We start from the raw sequence: 20,441 nt of genomic DNA, 5'->3' as shown, positions 1-20,441 counted from the left end.
GAAAAGGAGAAACTTGCTTGACCCCTGTAGATACTGACGCAAGTTTGAGATTTTATTTTCTCTCTATACCACTACTGAAACAAGATCTTGATTAAGGCATTACAAGAATCAGGTGTATTATTGCAGGGCTGGAACAAAACTTGCTCTACAAGGCCAGGACTGACTGTTCTGTGAACTGCTCTGAAGGGTCATATTCATTTTCATACACCGGCCACGCCCACTTTATCAGGAAAGGCCGGCGTTCCACACACACCAGAGGGCAGCAGTGAGCTAGCATCTCTCTGCCAGCACGTTACTCCTATACCAGCAACTAATTAGGCGTGACTGCTTTAGAGGGTGAGGAATCAGGTGAACTAACAAAAAGGGAATCAATACAAATGCAGTGTGGGGAAATAGTGTAAACCACTCATACACATTTAGTTTGACTGCACTTGCAGAATGACAAAGAAAAGGTGTGCTTACTGTCTAGCCTGGTCCTTAGCACCATATCTGACGTTGACCACTGCAGTGTCTGTGTCTGTATTTACTGTAAGGAGAGAAAGCATAGACTCAACACCCAAAAACACACAAGGCGATACAACTTTATACACTAAACAATCCGACTAGTCACATGCGCTCACACACACTGCAGAGACAGAAGACAAACAGACATGCTAAGGAGTGTGTGTGTGCGTACGCACGTACGTGTTGTGTGTGCGTTTACATGTACCTTGCTCACAGTTCTCCACTGTGCCATATTGGGCCAACATGCCATCCAGAACCTGACCCAGAACCACAGGAAAGAGTGATTAGAACCAGAGCAGAGTTTTGTTAGTGTCTTTTTTACACCATCACAGAGGCCCAAACTGGCTTTCTGGTGAGTACAGTTCAGAAAGTAAATAAGAGATGGTTACATACACCAGATAGGTGCAGTGAAGTGTGTTGTTTTATAGTGTCAGCCAATGGTACGGCGCCAAAGGAGCAAATTAGGGTAAGTGCCTTGCTCAAGGGCACAGATTTTTCACCTTGTTGGCTAGGGGTATTTGATCCAGCGACCTTTCACTTACTGACAACGCTGTAAACGCCAGGCTATCTGTCACTCTTGTCCGAGCCAGAACAGCCAATAGGGTAGGAGCCTCTCTCCGTTTTCTGTAGCGTGAGGCAACTTGATGTACAAGTGGCCAAGAAACAGCAACGCAACGGACAGCCGTCCTATCATCTCTGACCAGAACATCGGCCATCAATTTCAGTTAACTACATGTTGAATCACCACCGTTAGTGATCACCTGCTGGGTGTTGACCAACACACACCCTGGGGTGAACTTTTCCATAGGTACAGATCTAGGGTCAGATTCCCCAATCCTAATCTTAACCATTAGTGGGGGGAAATAAAGTGACCCAATATCCGTGTCTAGGGACAATCTCACTCCAACACACCACATCCCAATGGACAGCCCATGGGTCCACCATGATCATTTACCAGAGGGTTTTACCTAAAGCAACTCACAAAGGGCAATTCCACAGTAACAGATTGATGCAGAGAATAAAAAGTGTCAAACAAAAACAATTGCAAAGGTAAACAAACCATACAACCAAGGACTACCTTTAACAAATTCCACAGAGCATTTTACAAAAACATTTACTTAGAGTGCAGATGCAAAGTTAGTTAACAGAATGGCAGTAGGTGTCAACTTTGCAACTAAACTGTTCAACGCCTGGTGTCATTGGTCCTGTGATTCAACTAACTGGCCCATCAATACCACTCAACCAGAGACCTGGGGCTGTACGCATCAAGCATCTCAATAGGAGCGCTGATTTAGGATCAGTGTAACCTTTAGATCACAATGAATACGATTACATGGACAAGAGGTACCTGATCCTAGATCAGCACTACTTCCTCAGATGCAAGGCCATTCAATTACATTCTCAAACAGGAGAAAGAACATCTTAAATTGTGTTCATGATATTTGATTTCCCCACATTATCAAGCTGAACAACTGATCTTTATTCACTTGTGAGTACATAGAGAAAGATGGGGGGGATTGATTTGCTTTTTATTAAACGGCCAAAATCAATGTCAGAGCCAAACCAAATCTGGCAACCTGCCCAAATCTGTCAAGCACAGGATTTTAATTTTACAACGAGATAAAATGTTCCTCTTCCAAGTGCAGTCATGAGGGAGGGAACGAGAGGGCGAGGCATCCAAACGCAGCATACAGACTGAGGACATCCAATAATGCCCAGGCTTACTGGAAGTCACACCCACAAGAGCTCAACCCCCCTTTCTGACCAATCAGCTTCCCTCCTGGTCCTCTTTTTCTCCCAACCCACATATCCCCTTCCCACCCGCCCCTGAGCCATCTCAAAGTCCTTCCATTGGCTGTTCCCAGCACTGATACAACATTCCCAGTGGGGAGTAGCAGCTCTATGCTCACTGGCTGCCACGTCTGTCTGTCTCCAGGGTCTAGCCAATGAGAATCCAGGCCATTCAGGAAAGGGTGGAGTGCATTCCTGCAGGAAGCGGTGGTTGGATTGGGGGAGGGGCGGAACAGGAGTAATGCTACACATTCTGTGAGTGTCTGTCCGTGGCACATGTAGGTGAAACAGAGCAGTCCCACCCACCCAAAGCAAGCTAGAGCTAGCCTAGCGAACATGCTACCATTGTTCTCTGCCTGCATGGCTTCGTGCTGAGGCACACGTTATCTCCCTAATAAGATACAAGGTCTCCTTTCCATCAAAGACTTTGTTCGGTGTCCCCCCCTCCATTCCAACCCTACCACAACCGTAGGTTGACGTTCATTGTCATGATTCTGGTCCTGGAGGCAGAACAGAGCTGCCAAGTCAAAATTGGCTAGATTGTAAAAATATGTGAACTACAATTAGCTTTTTGGGCTTAATTTAAAGGTTAGAATAGCATTTGGGAAATCGGATTGAGTTTGTGGCTGTCTCAGCCAGTGACTACTATATACAGAGCTGCCTCCAGAACAAGATTCGTGACAGAAAAATCTAACCTGCACCCTAACCCCCTCTGGTCCAAAAGCCATCAGCTAGCCAGCATGCTATATACATGCCACTATATACCAACCACAAAAGGTTGTCTTTTTGTTGTTGTTGTTGAAATCAGTCATACTTTAGCCTATACACTGAGTTTTGAAAGTTAGAATAGCCTTCGTACATCAACAGCCCTTCGCTAAAGTAGATTTTGCCCGTGACACAGGCCCACTCCATAGAGGGGTTAGGTTAAATGCCAAAGACATTTCAGTTGTTCAACTGACTAGGTATGCCCTTTCCCTTGCTCTTATTTAGATTGCAAGCAGAAAGGATCAAGGATTCAGAGGTCAATAACTGATATGACTCACTATGAATTGTCAGATGTTTTTTTTGTGTGCTCTCCAAACAAGACAATTGAAGGCTAGTTTAAATCCCCTTCTGAAGGCACTAGTGCAGGTCATCTTATATTATCCAATCGACACATTGAAAATGAATGGGGTGCAAGTGGTGGCCATGTAATACAATTACCCCAAATCTGTATTGTTCCCATGTCCGGCAGAGTACATTCCTTTTGTTGTTGTAAGTGCCCTTTAATGTCGCAGCCTTCCATCTGCTTTGCATTCCCCTCAAAAATCCCCTGTACCTCTACCCTGTCTAGTGTACCTATGTGACAGAGGTACTGTAAAATTGTCCATGAAAATCATAATCAATCCTATATGTTAAAACAATGAGTTCATGTTCACTGACAGTGCTTTTATAATAGTATCCCACCAATACGTTTGGGATATTCATGCATTTGTAATTTATCAACATTCGATCTGTTGATTTGTGAATACTGTACATGCTTGCATGGCTATTCATGTCTCTTCCAGAAGAAGATGGCATATAAAGGGCAGCACAGCATCTGTAGGGACCTTTCTCCTGACATTATCAGGTATGTCATGGGCTGCAGTTCACTAGTAGGTCACTGGCCTAAAAGGCAATCCTCTGGAGTAACACTGACTATCACAGCTCCATTGATTACATACATACCATGACAACCAACATGTCTCTAGCAATGAAACAGATTTGAGCTTTAAAGCCTGTCCTATGCTTGCTTAATGAAGGTACTCGCTCACTCCCTTAATGAGTTGTTCTGACCGAAATAGTCCCCTTAAAAATCGACTGCTAAATGACTAACGGTAGACTATATTGAACAAAAATATAAAATGCAACAACTTCAAAGATTTTACTGAGTTAGTTAATGTAAGAAAATCAGTCAATTGAAATAAACTCATTAGGCTCTAATCTATGTATTTCACATGACTGGGCATAGGCCCACCCACTGTGAAACCAGGCCCAGCCAAGCAGACGATCCCGCAGGTGAAGACGGATGTGTAGGTCCTGGGCTGGCGTGGTCTGCGGTTGTGAGGCCAGCTGGACGTACTGCCAAATCCCCTAAAACGATGTTGGCGGCAACTTATGGTAGAGCGATGAACATTAAAATCCGTTAACAGCTCTGTTGGACATTCCTGCAGTCAGCATGTCAATTGCACGCTCCCTCAAAACTTCAGACATCTGTGGCATTGTGTTGTGACAAAACTGCACATTTTAGAGTGGCCTTCTATTGTCCCCAGCACAAGGTGCATCTCTGTAATGATCATGCTGTTTAAATAGCTTCTTAATTTATTCACCTGACAGGTGTGGCATATCATCTTGGCAAAAAATATATGCTCCCTAACAGGGATTTCTCACAATTTCAGAGAAATAAGCTTTGTGCATATGGAACATTTCTGGGATCTTTTATTTCAACTCATGAAACCAACACTTTTACGTGTTACGATTATATTTTTGTTCAGTATAAATATGTGTCCTAAATGGCACCCTATGGAACTCTTCAAAAGTAGTGCACTATAAAAGGGCCATTTGGGGCGCAGCCTAACTAACGACCACAATGAGACGGCCAGGAGAAAACGGAGACCTGTAATTTCAGCCTCTGTTCTTAAGAACTAACTAGCGGATACAAAACTAAAAAAGGACCCAAAGGTGGCAAAGAACCTGTTCAGTGGACTTAGTAAAAGGGCTTACTTGCACTTCCTGTTTCAAGGCATTTAAAAAAATGTTTGTTCCTATTGAACAGGACCCAGTATAGTGAGAGAGCCAAAGCTTTACCAACGGACCAATTAACACTTACCTCCCACTGCATATGAGGCGGGATGTTCCTGATCTGCAGCTTACAGCTCCTGCATGATGGGAGAGAAAGAGGGAGATAAAGCGAGACGGTTAGCATCAGTTGGTTGGGCTAAAGGACAAGGTGTCCCATTGAAAAAAGCCAGCAGGCTAGTAGGTGCCTCCTTCCATCACCCTGTGCTCTGAGATGAGAGGTGTACAAGCTATGGGCATGACTAATGTTTAATACCACTCCCAAAACCAGCGGGTGTGCACCAGAGGGAGGGATGCAGTTCCATTGTTGGACGGGTAGCTCAATGTGGAGAAAATGGTATGATCTTGTTTGAAAATTAAAAAATATGAGACGGATTGGGACAGAGGGAGCGCATGGCAAGGAGAGGTAGGGAGGAAGAGGAGGAAGGTAAAGGAAGAGACAGGAAAGATGTGAGAAGTGGGGGGAAGAGCGAGGAACAGAAAGGAAAGGAGATAGAAGGACCGAGAGCGAGAAGAGAGAAAAGGTGAAAGGCAGAGGAGAGCCTAAAGAAAGAGTGAGCGCAGAAAAGGGAGGGATGCCATGCCCAGGGAAGAGGGAACCTCCACTTGTGGTACCTTAGCAGAGCGAACAGATGACGGGGATTCAGAGTGGAAGGAGCGCTGACATCAGGCAACAGCAGCACAGACTCACTGCTACCAATTACTGCACTGTAAAACTCTGGTTAAAGGCACAGCCAAACTGGTCTGTTGAATGTATCCGTATTTCCTATGCCTTCTGAATGGGAGTCGTACGCTGACGGTCCCTATCCATACAATTTCCATCCACGCACAAAAAGATCAGACGAGTTTAACTTTTGATGGGCCGATGGAAAAGAGGAGCACACTCACGGACCAAAATTAATCCGTTCTAATTTGGTGTCCCTTCTCCAGGGATCAGTCTGGCCAAAGCCTTGGCATCCAGAATGCCCTGCGTTTCAAACTCCATAGAGCCAATTGTTTTCACATTTTGAAGACTTTCGGATCCACAATGAAACATTAATACCAAGGACCCAAATATTTTAAGAACTCAATCAGATGCTTGGTTGGACTTGTGAATCGTAACACACTAACTAGTCTGTGGACATACACACTTCAAGACTAATTTGGTGTACTTGTGACATGTTCCATTAAGGTGTTGGTTTAGACCTGGGAGATTATATCAATGTGGGAAAAGTGGCCAGGCTGCTCCAAAGTCCACTGCCTATTTACACACACAATGTACATGCAGCTGGGAGATCCAGTGCAAACTATGACCCCTACACACACACACAGCGTCTACCGAACGCACTCCGAACATAAACCTAACCCTTTCTGGAAACTTCCCCAACAAACATCTACACCACAAAACACAACTAACCCCTTCCACTAGGAGCAGTCAGTGGGTTAAAGCATAATGTTGACCGGGAAATGAAGATGTGGGATGATTTAACAGGAGACGTTAGAAACCTTTTGACCTGACGAAGACTTCGGTTGAAGTGGAAACATTGTGTTTTTGGGGTCAGGACTAAAGCATTGCGGCACATCAACCTTCCTGTTAAATAGACTATACATTTGAAATACAATGATTTTACATTCAAATTGAGCACAAGCTCTTCAACTTCAAGAGCTGAAAATTAACTGGCAGCCATTTATGCTGTGCAAGTCAATGGCCTTTTTCGCCATTAGATTCGCTCAACTTCTGCGTCCTCTCTGGCCTGTTGAGGAGAAGGAAAGTGGACAAAAATGCATAAATTGTGCAAAAGTACTCCTTCAAATCACACCTCGTCAGGCAAAGGACGTTTACAGGGTGGAATCCCAAAATAAATGTAGAAAGTGATAAAAAATTATTTGCTAGTTGTGCAAGACATTTGATAGATAAAAGGATAGTAGCATATAGTTTTTAAAGTTTCATAGCTTTTCTCCTTTGAGTAAACATCTGATTAAAAAGAGGGTGTAGTAGATAAAAAACTTCCATGAAGGACTCGGGTAAGATACACTCTGCTTTCTAGCCAAAAGGAGGCTAGAGAGGGGAGGACCGTCTTTTGTTTGCTTACTAACGAATTGACACTCTCCTTGACCACTTATTTGTTTCCGGGTCATGGAGGAGGACAGACTTTCTCCCAAATTAGGAAAGGCCAATCAGTGAGACAAGTGTCTGCATTTTGAACAGGCTGGTTGGTCTCAGGTGCCAAAGAGCATCCTTAAATATATATTTTTTCTCAGCCCACCACCCACACGCGGACATGGTCCAGCTCACACCAAGGCCAGCAATACACATGACCCAGAGAGAAAGCACGCTTAACATTAGAGCATATTTTTTTTATTTTTTTATGTCTAATACCTCAAACACACATCTGCAGGTTAGGTGTGAGCTTCCATGCATTCAGCACTAGGCTGCAGTGAAAACACATAGTAGGGGAAAGTTCAATGACATTTACACATTCTTTAACACCTACACTCGATCTGGAGGACCTCTCGACATGGTCACGACATCCCGGCCTCAAATCAATTGTATTCATTTATTTGGACCATAATGATATGAATACATTCTAAAATGGTGAATAAAATAAAAACAATCCCAAAGAGCTTCCGAGAGGAATTCCAGCCCTTTCCGGTCTACTGTGCCATTCCTGGCTGATCCGGCCCCCTTTCTCCCTGTGTGTTTCGCTCTGCAATGCAGCGGGAACACCGTGCTAAATGTGCAAATGCACCAAGCACTTCCAGACGGATTAACCTATAGCTCCACACATGGAGGAAGTCGGCCAGGGTATGGAGAAGAGGGAGGAGAGGGGGTGGGGTGCATTCCCCGGTCCCGCCTTAGATTTAGGAAGGGGGGGGGTTGTAGGGGAAGTAGCCCTGTTACAGGGAAGGGTAACAAGGGCCCTTCTCTGCCCTGTGGGGGTGGGGCTCCCGTTGCCATGGACACAAAGTCCACTGACAGAAATATGTAGGGGGGAGGGGAACCATGAGGGCTGGGTTGGCTTGTCATGTGACAGAGGCGGCCAAGGTTCCTTATTTACTTTTAAATTCAACTAACATTCTACACATTCAACGGCTCCATCCCCCTCCGAATGATCACATCCCAGTTGAGATCTATGGGCCTCTGCACCACCGTAGTGTGTGTAAAGCCCATAGGAGTAATCCCATGTCGAGCAACATGACACTGCACCACATTCATGCTCATTCACGTCACTACACCCCCCTCCCCCCCAGAACCCATACTCAACAGAAACACTGACATCCAGACTAAAAACCCATCCATGTCAGCACACACACTCCCAGGGCTGTGTTCAACACCCATCCATCCACACACATTGACTTCAGTATGCAGGGGTTCTGAATGACTGAACTCAAAGCTACTCACTTTCCGCTGCACTCTTATATAGAGCCTCACATAGCAGAGTCCATTTTGCAGCAAATATTGCTCTAATGTATAAATTGATAGCTTAAAAAACACACAAAATTGGTTCACTCAAGACACGTAAAAATGTTAATCTGTGAAATCTTCCACACGTAAAAAAAGCTAACAGCTTAATCTCCCTACAGCATGCTATCCAACGGTTCTCTAGCAAAATAAGTCCACACTACCAGTGAGCGAGTTGAGACATCTATTACCGCAAGCTAGATGGGACAAGGGGCCACATTGAGAATTTCAGGCAACCCCGTGCTTCCATCCAAAATCCCTTCTTTACAGGTTAGGCCCCACAATGACCCCCTGGCCCCAAATTATTTAATAAGAGCTGGGAGGTACTCTTCACAAAGCCACAGTTATGGGTTAGAATGGCCACGGAAGCAAGCTTTGCTTTTACAACTACAAGTTTTTTGGGGCTGTTAAAGGAAGAGAGCATTGGGTGTATCTTTAGTTTAAATGACAATGTTTAGGATTTCTTGACCTACCCCCTCCCCATTTGGTGAGGAGAATATTGCAATTTTAGAACGTGTAAAAAAAGATTGTGCCAAATAACTTTAGATTTTTTTGTCTGGTATAAAAAAATATATATAAAAAAGGTCCCAAGACTAATAGTAAACTAGGTTCAAGTTGAATCATCCTCAAAAGCCAGACTGAGTTTAAATGTAATAACCCTGATGCATCAAGCAAACTTCCAGCAGCTTCCTCCTCGGCCCTCGACCTGCCTGATTTCCCCCCCATCCCCCACACACCAGAGTTCAAGCACAAACTTTGACCGCTACACACACACACACACTCCTTTAGAGTGCGTACATACAAAATGACACCGATTGGCACACTTGGACCCCCTCTCAAACCATATTTTATACAGATTTGGGGGGGGGGGGGCACTCACTAGTGCAGCTAAGAGTTAAACATGAAGACTCAGTAAATATAAGCAATTAGTGCGCCAATTATAAATAGCCAAAATATACCTATAGCCTACATGTTGCAGGCCTGACAATAATTACTCCCTTTTCAACTCGTCATGATCAAGCTACCGTTTTTACAATATGTAGGCCAAAGATGAATGCAGAAGTAGTACTATAATACAAATGGCACACCTGCACCAAAGCCTAGCCCTCTCCCACCATCTGCACCCCACCCTGGAACCCTGTGGAGGACTCTGGGAGCCTCTGCCTCCCTGCTCACACTTCCCCCGCCAGTTCAAAGGTTAAGTCGTGGTGATGGCCGAGCCTCCAGCTGATACTCAGCAGGCTGGAATGTAAAGACGGGCCCCAGTGGACACCCCAGTGTGTGTAATGGACAGGATACTGTTCCCAGTTGTGCCTATAACCTTTCCTGTGGCAAAAGGGGGACATCACCTTTATGCCCCCCCCACTCACCGTTTTTGTAGGTGGAGGCTTATGGTGAAACGTAAGACCTACTACTAAAAAAATAAAATCGCCAGTGTGTGTAAACCTACACATGTCAAAGACTAATAATTTAGCAAAAAATAACTAGCACCACTTTGGGAAGAGAAAGGTCAGCAAATTGACTAGAGTGATTTTATTTTAATTTTATTTTTAATACCGCCATGATGATTCCATGCCAATAACGAGCATGCTAAAGGCATTCAATGCATTCAGGTGAAGGCCCTTGTCCAACATCAATAGGCCTAACCTCGACAATTCAATGCATGGTGATTTCAAACCACGCAAATAAATATGTCCACTATAATAAATTATAGAATGTCAAATATGTTCAGCCATTTTGTGCAGAACGTCAATAAAACCTATTCTTTGATTTTAGCAGGCTTAAATGGTCACATCGGCAATTATAAAAATCAATTCACTCAAACCTCACTTCCATTGTTCATTTTTGAAACGTGGTTATCACATGCTTCATTCTAATTCCATACCAACCTAGCAGTAGCCATTATGGACTGCATATAGCCCACTAACTAATTAAAATGCATATTCATTTATAACTCATCAAAGTGCAATTTGGCGCCAAATCCTCTTCCTCCAAATTACACTAATTTAATTACTAATTTCAAATGATAGCAATTAAAATCTAAGAAGTTTAATAAATGGCCAAAATGTGTAAAGTGGCGGAAATCCTACACGCCACGCCGAATTGGTGCATTTCGTGTCCTGCTTCCACGTAATTCAGCACAGTATAATCCGTTCGACTGTGTACATGGAGCTACGTGTTTTTTTTATCAGACCGTTTTTTTTCCGTGACTGGGACCCAGCGCCCATTCTTATTGCGTTTGGGAGTCCATCTCGTGCACAACCTCAATATTCGAGCGAAGGAGGGCGGAAGCGTGGGGCAGGCAGAGAATGACGGGCAGATCCTTCTCAAATGGACGACTCCTGAGTGCCTACCCCTCAGCACACACATCCACATCTAAGGAGGCCCAGTAGGCCATTGCTGCATAAATAGCCCTACAACACTGGAGATGTGCACTAAACAACCTAACCTCTTCCACAGATGGGTATGATGTGTAAAATATATATTTTTTAAGTGGCATCATTTTAGGTTGCCATAGGCGTGACGAGGTGACATCCCTCATGCCCTTATAACTCAACCCCTACACACTCAGCCTATTAATTTCTGCTTTTTCCACAAAAGAACAGACATTCCGCCCCTTCACTTCCTGCTGACGCTCCAAACCCCACTGACTACACAATCACAAGACACAATCAGACGACCTCAATCAAATAACGTTAACAAGTTTCCATAAAAGGGTCATGGAAATAAATACAATTGAGGACAGCAGCAGCATAAATTAACAATTTGGACATTAGGAGATTATAATCAGAATTTACCTTTGACGTTTAGGGACAGAGTGCTCCACCTCTAGGAGTTTTCCATGTAGGTCAACTTTACCTATAGTGAGGAGAATAAAAGCAATTTTAGTTCACAATTATTTTATTGCTCTTCAACTGTTCTCACAGGCAGCCAAAAGTAGGCCTCAACTAGCCTAGTTAATGTCCAAAAAGTCCTTGCACGTAATTTCTTTAAAATGAAATCGGTGGCACAATTGTATGACCATAAAAATGACAAATGTTCACTAACTTAATATCAGCCAACGTGAATGCCAATTTTAAAAAGGTTAAATATGGTAACTGTGACCAAGTCCACGACACCTGAGCTAAACACGATTACATTTCGTAAAATGTTAATTTATTTCTAGAATGTGGCCTGCAGAATACCAATGTTTCCTCTCACATTTCGTACAGTTGTAGTTTCTAAAATGTTACATATAACGTAGTTTGGCAATGGTCTTACATTTCGTTGGCCTACATTTTACCAATACACAATGAAACCACCTGGTGTGTCAGTATACGCAAATCCACTGTGTTGTGTGCTACAATTTAACAAGTTAGGCCATACTTCCATTGCAACTTTGTTACTTGGTTCGTCATCGGAGAACGTGCAAGTTCAAAGGCGGCGACAGAAGTAGCAATACAACAGTTATATTTAGTTAATTTAACCCAAGTGATCCATGTTACACACAAGCCTACATTGAGCGGCCAATGCCTGTGCGCCCCATTTCTGAATGGCGCTACAATGGATAGGCGTTCTCTTCCTTCGTTCAGAAACAAGTTTCTTCACCGTTTTTGTACTAGATTAAATTAGTGGTAACACTCTGAATTAATCAAAGACATGGACTTTCCTTATACGGTGTCAGGTGCCAAGTGAGAGGCAAGACCAGCCTGGATGCATGGAGCCCAATTGGACGGAGGTGTATCCATCTAAAGAGGTTAAAGCAAACCCGTAGCAATTTCCACAATTAGAGCACCCTTTACGCACCGCTCGAACGGCTTTTTAAAATGTCTCACCTGAAAGAATGTCGATGGCCTTCATTGCAATCTTTTCATCGGGGCAATCCACGAACGCATAACCAGTTTTGACGAGAAACGGACCACTGTGCGGAATCTTCCACTGCTCAAATATAGTTTCCAAGTCCTCCGCACTCGCCTCTTCACTCACGTTTCCAATGTACAGCTTGTTCATGTTCTGCGCTGAAATTGACAACCTTTACGCAGAAGGTTAACCGTTATTTAATATATCGGGTGTGCAGGGTTTGGAGTCGCCAAAATCGCCTTACTACTGAACGGAGTGGCGGTGGCGTGCTTCCCCCGGTCGTTCTAGCCACAGATATATTTGACGGGCTACCTCGTCGGTGTTTGCGCTTCCTCGCCCCTCTATTGCGTACAAAAAATAATTCTTAATTATTTATCCCTTCTCTCCAAAACGATGGCTGGGTGAAAAGGAAGAAACTACTTTTTTGTCTTCATCAAAACCCCTTGGCCTAGAGAATGTCACACGTTAAGGTTCGCACCCGCCTCTGAATAAAACCAAGAAAGAGAAGAGGTAAGACAAAAACGGATATTCCGGCTAATTTGAATGAGCCACGTGTTCAAACTACAAATCAACCACGCACGTGAAGAATCTCAGTTGCTCAATTAAGTGTTGTATTGGAAAAATGTCACGGGAATCCGGGGTGGGGACCATGGAGAGGGTAAGAGTGGATTGGTGTTGGGGGAAAACCTGGCGAGCTACGTGCGTTAAGGGATTCCGTGAGAACCCAGTGTATCTTTTACTAGAATCACATTTGTGTGCCTTTCTCTGTAAACGCTCGCTTCCCATTGGTCGCTGGTCGAAATAGTAAAACGGCAGTGGGCTCACGCACGCCCATAGCAGGCGAACAGCAGTGTTGCGGGGGCTTGCGCGCACGCATGTGAGCCTGTGGTGGGTGTCGGCCTACTGTATGGAACAAGTATCTTGGGGGAGGTGCCATTCATAAATTATATCGTACGATGTTGTTACAATGTATGCATGTGAAACACATTGGATTGAATCAATGAAAGTCTAGAATGCGTCCACCCCTACTAGGCCCATGGCCCGGTCAACATGGGAATGACACGTTTCCTACCATCCACATGACGGCATCCATCTTCTCTACGAAGATTGAAGTGGTTCACTGCTCTATAATACAGTGACATGCCTGATCTGTCCATGTCCACACGAAATGGCAGAGAGGGGAATAAGGTGTCTGGGGCAAGATTGCTTGTTTTCGAAAACACTTCTCTGGAGAAGAAACCTATAGAAGAACTAGAAATATTAATCTTGCTACTACCAAGATGGTGAATAAATGAAGATAGTTCACTCAAGCTTTTTACCATAGAAAAGAAACCGTCCGTTCCAGTTTACTTGACCGGGTGTGTCTCCCATAGACACCAATGCAATGGCAGCTGGGTCTGGTCTACTTAGTTAATTAATTGACATTCATTGAACCAGAAAAAAAACAGCGAGTGGGTGTCTCGCTTCCTCTTCCGTCTCTGCTATTACTGCATATGGTGAACCTGTTATTACATTTTTGGCGTGGGTATATAGGCAACGATGACCATTATATGTTCCTAGGCCGTCATTGAAAATAAGAATTTGTTCTTAACTGACTTGCCTAGTTAAATAAAGGTAAAATAAAATCAATATATTGACAAGATAGTAGAGTGACCGCTCTAACAATGGAAACACGTGCTCAATGATTGAAAGCAGGCGAGATCAGGTGTGACCATTCTAGCCAATGAGAGGGCAAACACAGGTGTGAACAAACGGCACAACTAAGTTGTTTTTCTTAAAGTTGACAGAATGCCACGTGCGTCCACTTATATCAGTACATTTGTAACAGCCTAAACATTACGAAACTTCAATTTGATCAAATAAGCTTTACGTAATTCGACACTCACTCTCATAGACCTCCAAACAAAAAGGGACTTATCTCATGTGGACAGATTTTAGGAGGAGTAAATCCTCTCGCTTCGCCTCTTCCTCTCTGATATAGGCAACGTGCAGCGAGGGAGGGGTATCTTCATAGAGAAGTGACCCTACCGAACTGGCGACAAATGTAACAAGCAAGCAAGTTTCATTCAAGTGCAGCCTGGCTGGGCCTAGCACATGTCTTCAGACAATTAAACTTGTCAATATGTATTGTGTAAAATTATTGTAGTTTCGGGTAGATGAAATTCACAACAGTTCAAACATGGACTCATTCCCAAGCGGTTTTACTAAATTAGAATGCTACATTTAGCATAGCCTAGGGATGATCTCAGCCTCTTATCCATTCTGATAGCCATACTTCGTTAATTTGTTACTTCATTGGTCCCCGGAGAGTTCAAAGGCGTGCAAGTTCAAAGGCGCCAACAAAAGTAGCAATACAACGTTATTTAGTTAAGTTAATTGAATCGAAGTGATCCATGTTACACACAAGCCTACAATGTGCGACCACTGCCTATGCAGTGCTCTGAATGGTGCTACAATGGATAGACTTCCATTCCTTCCTAAAAACGTTCTGAAACAAGTTTATTCTCCATTTGTGTTCTAGATTCAATTAGTGTTAACATTCATAAAAAGCATGGACTTTCATTTTATGGTGAAAATAAAAAAAGGTATGAAGAAATTTGAATGGAATAATAATAGAATGAAAGTGTAATCCATTAAATTTCATTTGAAACACATGGATGGCCACTGTTAGTGTCTTACACATACCAGTGCAGGATAGCCCATCATTTATCCCATATCTATACCATTTGTGCATGCATATAGTTTATTCAACTTTTAAATCGTGTGTAGGCATTGCCAACACGTCATGGCATACTGCTAAAATACCTTCTTCAAATGTATAACTGCAGGAAAAGTTACTTACTCGTTTCTAGACAACATAAGAACAATTGAGTTTCATGGACAGGCAAAAAGAAGCGAACTGGAATTGCCAAAGCCTAAAACGGTAGGCCCTCTGCTTTGGCACTGGCAGCACCTTAAATTTACATACTCTATGCTGGCCAAACATAGAGTGCGCTCCTATTGGTTGGAAAGACTGACCAATCAGAGAGCTCATTCTCGCTCTCTACTACTCTCGCTGGATCGAGCTCAGCGTGTTCATTCATTGGCTCTTCTGTACGGCTGTTCTATATGAATCAGCGCGCGAAAAAAACGTTTTTTTCACTGTTTATGGAAAAAGGTAATAGCACGTTCCTAATCTAACGATGCGACTAGATACATGTTAGGCTACTCCACAAGAACAGTTCCATTATTTGTGTTGGTCAATGAGAAAGTTGGAGATGGAAATTATTTTATATAAAAGAAAAAGGTAAAAGAGGTAAATTAGATGGTTTCAAACACCTCTATTAGGCCTACATGTTCGTCTGCTTCGCAAATTCACGTGTAATGTATTACATGGTAAAAATAAGGATGTCATATTTTCCTCACCATAAAAGTATACTTGCCTTTCAACAAACAATAAACAACCGTGTAATTAATTCGTTTAGTTCAATAGTCTAGCCTATTCGTTCAGTAAACCCGCACAATTTAGTCGATTTGTTCAATGAGCCCAACTCTAATTATGTTTGTTGTGAAATAACACAATGTTTATTTAAGACACTTTTCTGGAAATGTGAAATATACTATGTGTTCATATATATATAGATAAAATATTGGACTATCAGTGTGACTTAGATTCTATACTTTGTTTACATCCAACCAATGTACGCATTCCTTCTCTTCGCTACCATTCCAGGCTTGTACAATGAGCTCAGAAACTGCAAAGTGGTGAATATATCCGTGAAGAATGTACAGAAAAAAACCCCGCCCACATTCTTTGAGGAAAACTTTATTCCTTAGGGCTAAACAGGCTTAAATAAAGAAAGATTCATATACCAAAGACTGCGTCTTGCATGGAATGATTTTAGATTTTTAAGAATGGAAAGCACACGGGGACCATCGGTGAGATTTTAAGACCAAATACGATTATATTTAATTCCATAATTACGCAATGTTTAAGTTTAAACAATAGGCTATGTATTTCTGTGTCGTGATATGGAGAATAAATGTCTCATTCGTTCCCGTCTTTTAGTGAAAAAGGGGAACCGTTTCTATTTATTTATACTTCAGTCGAATATCTCGAATCATCTCTTGTAAGTCTCAATGCATTCCATTGGCTGACTGTTTAAGCTAGAATGTATGGTGCATTCTTGTCGTGAACGCCATGTTGTACTGAATATTGAAAAAACGTGTGTGAGAACTTTTCTCCGAAGATTTATGTAATCGATATGGTACGGATAAATAACTTATTGCGACCAGCATTCATAGATTACACTTAAATTGCATTAAATGTGCCTTACATTTTAACGTTTTTTCGAAATAGATTTGGTCTTTTCCCCTGTGAGGTCACCCTATAGACTTTCACTAATGTCTTCTGCACAGAAAATGGCGGTGTTCTGCCTAGGTCTACTTCAATGATCATTCTAAAAACAATATATATTATTGATAACGAAAGGTTCTAAGTGAATGACAAAATGAAATAAATGAACATTTAAGTTCAGAACACTGTTTGTGCCCTTTATATAGTTCTTTATCAAACGTTTTATGTTGAAGACATTTTTGCTTTGGATTCTATCCATTCAAATTGTTGTTCAATACCCTTTTTTGCCAGTCTCTGGATCTAGGCCTATTTTATGTGAATGTAAGTGTGATCTTTTCAATTAGTGAAGCATAGTATAGCTGGTGAAGATGTTCACCAATGTTTATTGTCATAAACTTACAAATAGCTTAGGAAATGTGACTTTTAGGAATGTTATAAGAATTCAATATTTGTTTGATAACAGCAGTTAACTTGTTGTTAGAAACCTGTTCAGAAAATAGTATTTCAGACACTGTACAATATTACATGAAACAACAAATCAACTGATTTTATTTATACGTCAGCTAATTTTCTTGATATAAATTATTTCTAGTATCAAGTTGCAGTATATCGTCATTTCATGGTAGATTTGTTTTTTTACTCCAATTCAATACAGAAAATACATTTATGAACGAAACCCTAAGAGAATATTATGCATATTCATTTAATTTCTGTTCAAGTAACCTCATGAGTTGAAAATTAATCTAAATATTGTTTATTAATTAAATTATATCAAATGAGTTCCTGAGTGGACTTAAGGTGACATGGAACTGACCTAAGCTCTGATGCAAACTACACTTCAAGTCACTTAATCTGAACACTTCCAAGCATACATTACTTATATATTACAATAGGCTGTGTTAATTTATCCACTCATTTCCAGTTAATTTTGGAATTGACATATAATTCATTTGTGATCAATGTTTGATTTTGTTGTATTTTGAAACAGTTATTTATTGGTGTTGTATTAAACAACTGTACCTAGTGCCTCTTGTAAAATGTACTATATAACACACTCGTTCATTTATAAGAAGATAACACAAAAAACTTCCGAGATATAGTTTTCTGAAGTTCAGACCAAGCCTCTGCATGCTAAGTTTGAAAAGCAAACATATTGAAACACATCTCACCAATAAAACCAATCCTGGCCTGCACGCTGGTAATTATTTTTTATTAACAATAAGTGGAAATTTAGCAGAGTGCAACATTCAGAATGTTGCAGATAGAAGTGTGATGAATAGAGTGTAATAACTTACGTATTGCATGATAGTGGATCATGTCTGTTCTATATTCTAGAATGTACATCATGTTTTAAACTGACATGGTGTGAAATTTGCACCCAGAATCAGAATCACGTTTATTGTCCTACAAGAGGAAAATCTTGAATTGGCCTTTGGTAATTGGAAAATGGATATTGTCTGATTAATTTAGGTACTACATAATCATACTGAATAATAACACTGAGTAAAAGTACCTACTTCTTTGGTGTTTACAGATCTGAAAGAGACAGATAGGTTTAAGCAATATGGCAGAGAATACATTAGATTGCTTTCACCATGTTGCTTACACCTTTCAAATTTGAAAACACAGAAGCGGTAGGAGCTTGGGTTGTTTTGGAACCGGACAGAACTACTCATTAGGAATGCACTATATAGGGATTATGGCTGCTCTTTGAGACCCAATTTATGCCTCTGACCATGAGGTCAGGGAATAGCCTATCAACTCATCTTGACTGTGAGGCAGAGGCAAATATGGTGGATAAATATAGATAGTTCACTCTGGTCAGTTCCAGCCTACTTAACTGGGTGTCTTCCATAGACACCAATGCAATAGCAGCTGGGTCTGGTCTACTTCATTGACTTTCATCTTCCGTCTCTGGCAGAGGATATCCTTGCTCCACTGTTTCTCCTTGCAGACATATAGCAGAGATAGCCGTGCAGTTATTGGGGTTCAACCTCAAGGGCCACTCATTTGGTTTCCACTCATGTTAAAGTAACTTTTACATTTCCTTAAACAAATTTGTTTTATTGGTTTAAGCTCAGCATGTTTGATTCACCAGTGTTTGGATATGATTTAATTGGCTATGATGTTTCCCCAGTCTCATCCAGTGAAAGCCTTTCTCTGCATTTGTCCCCTATAATGAATTTTCAACCATGTTTGCATTACTATTCACCAGCAGGTGGTGGTGCTGATAAAGGCGGTCAAAGAAAGGTGAAAGTGGTTTTATGACATGTGTTTACCCTCTTTCAAACATGTGCAACTCTACTGTAATTCAACTATTTATTTTCAAAGATAGCCTCAAAATATTACCTCATTCCCTGTAGCCATTCCCCTTGCAAGGGGAATATGAAACTCTATTGGTCAACATAAACTAGTAGTTTATTAATATTTTCCCTTGTAACTGTATCTTGGATTAAAAATAATTTGCTCTTAAAACAAACTATAGCATTATTTTCTAATGTTTATGTTCCTGACCCTATAGTAACCACAGTGTCGTCAGTGGTGTGATGGTAGCCATTACCCACTTCAGTGGGCTCCGGTATCATTAGTTTCAAGGTCTCCCGATACTCCAGATAAACGTTGTGGTTTCCACCCCACCCCTCTATTACGGCTTCTGATCAGTCAACTAGCCTGCCTGAATCACAAATGCTCTTAATTTGCACATCTTCTTTACACTTCCTCCTCTCCATACCAATATGTGTGTTAATTAGATTGATGGTCCCCCCAACTGATCACACTGTGTGGATCACACCCATTCTGTTGAGCATTTTCTAAGACAAGGTGTGTCACTCTCTGTCTGATTGGATTATTCAGCGTGGCAGATAGAAATGCAATTCATAGAGCTGAGCTGAAACACAATCCCTGTGGTCTATTCTACATGACAGAGAAATGATCTGTTTCACACCACACATTTCAATCTGAACTTCCTGTAGTTGTGCCCTCTTGAGGATTGAAGGCAGAAAACTGAAAATAGAGCAGTAATTTCCATTTCATGTGGACAACAGATTATTTCTGTGGAGTGTATTGCATAGATACATAGGTGTCTGGTTAGACTGTAAAATCTCCTTCCAGACTCACATTAAGCATCTCCAATCCAAAATTAAATCTAGAATTGGCTTTCTATACCGCAACAAAGCCTCCTTCACTCATGCTGCCAAACATACCCTCGTAAAACTGACCATCCTACCGATCCTCGACTTTGGTGATGTCATCTATAAAAATGCCTCCAACACTCTACTCAACAAACTGGATGCAGTCTATCACAGTGCCATCTGTTTTGTCACCAAAGCCCCATACACTACCCACCATTGCGACCTGTACGCTCTCGTTGGTTGGCCCTCGCTTCATACTCGTCGCCAAACCCACTGGCTACAGGTTATCTACAAGTCTCTGCTAGGTAAAGCCCCACCTTATCTCAGTTCACTGGTCACCATAGCAGCACCCACTCGTAGCACGCACTCCAGCAGGTACAGTGGGGCAAAAAAGTATTTAGTCAGCCACCAATTGTGCAAGTTCTCCCACTTAAAAAGATAAGAGAGGCCTGTAATTTTCATCATAGGTACACTTAAACTATGACAAACAAAATGAGAATACTTTTTTGCACCACTGTATATCTCAGTGGTCACCCCCAAAGCCAATTCCTCCTTTGGTCGTCTTTCCTTCCAATTCTCT

The 20,441-nt window shown here is 41.9% G+C and overlaps 1 protein-coding gene across 3 annotated transcripts in view; it reads right to left on the bottom strand.

The window, feature by feature from the left end:
* LOC139373734 (insulin-like growth factor 2 mRNA binding protein 3) overlaps positions 1–15,317 on the bottom strand; it is a 38,856-nt gene extending 23,539 nt beyond the window's left edge. The window contains exons 1-5 of one of the 3 annotated variants that reach the window (XM_071114654.1): positions 15,237–15,317; positions 11,353–11,413; positions 5,144–5,192; positions 710–761; positions 463–526 (exon numbers count right to left, since the gene is read on the bottom strand). In XM_071114654.1, coding sequence (XP_070970755.1) covers positions 463–526; positions 710–761; positions 5,144–5,155 — 128 coding nt within the window. In that variant the 5' untranslated portion in view covers positions 5,156–5,192; positions 11,353–11,413; positions 15,237–15,317. Of the gene's footprint in view, positions 1–462; positions 527–709; positions 762–5,143; positions 5,193–11,352; positions 11,414–12,369; positions 13,121–15,236 lie in introns of those variants that run through there. The other 2 variants (XM_071114652.1, XM_071114653.1) reach the window with 2 other exon arrangements.
* Between the last annotated feature and the right edge of the window lie 5,124 nt (positions 15,318–20,441).

This window comes from Oncorhynchus clarkii, chromosome 18 (genome assembly GCF_045791955.1).
Source record: "Oncorhynchus clarkii lewisi isolate Uvic-CL-2024 chromosome 18, UVic_Ocla_1.0, whole genome shotgun sequence".
Classification (NCBI taxonomy): domain Eukaryota; kingdom Metazoa; phylum Chordata; class Actinopteri; order Salmoniformes; family Salmonidae; genus Oncorhynchus; species Oncorhynchus clarkii.
Note: the sequence above shows the minus strand (reverse complement) of the source record. Positions and strands in the feature narration are given on the sequence as shown.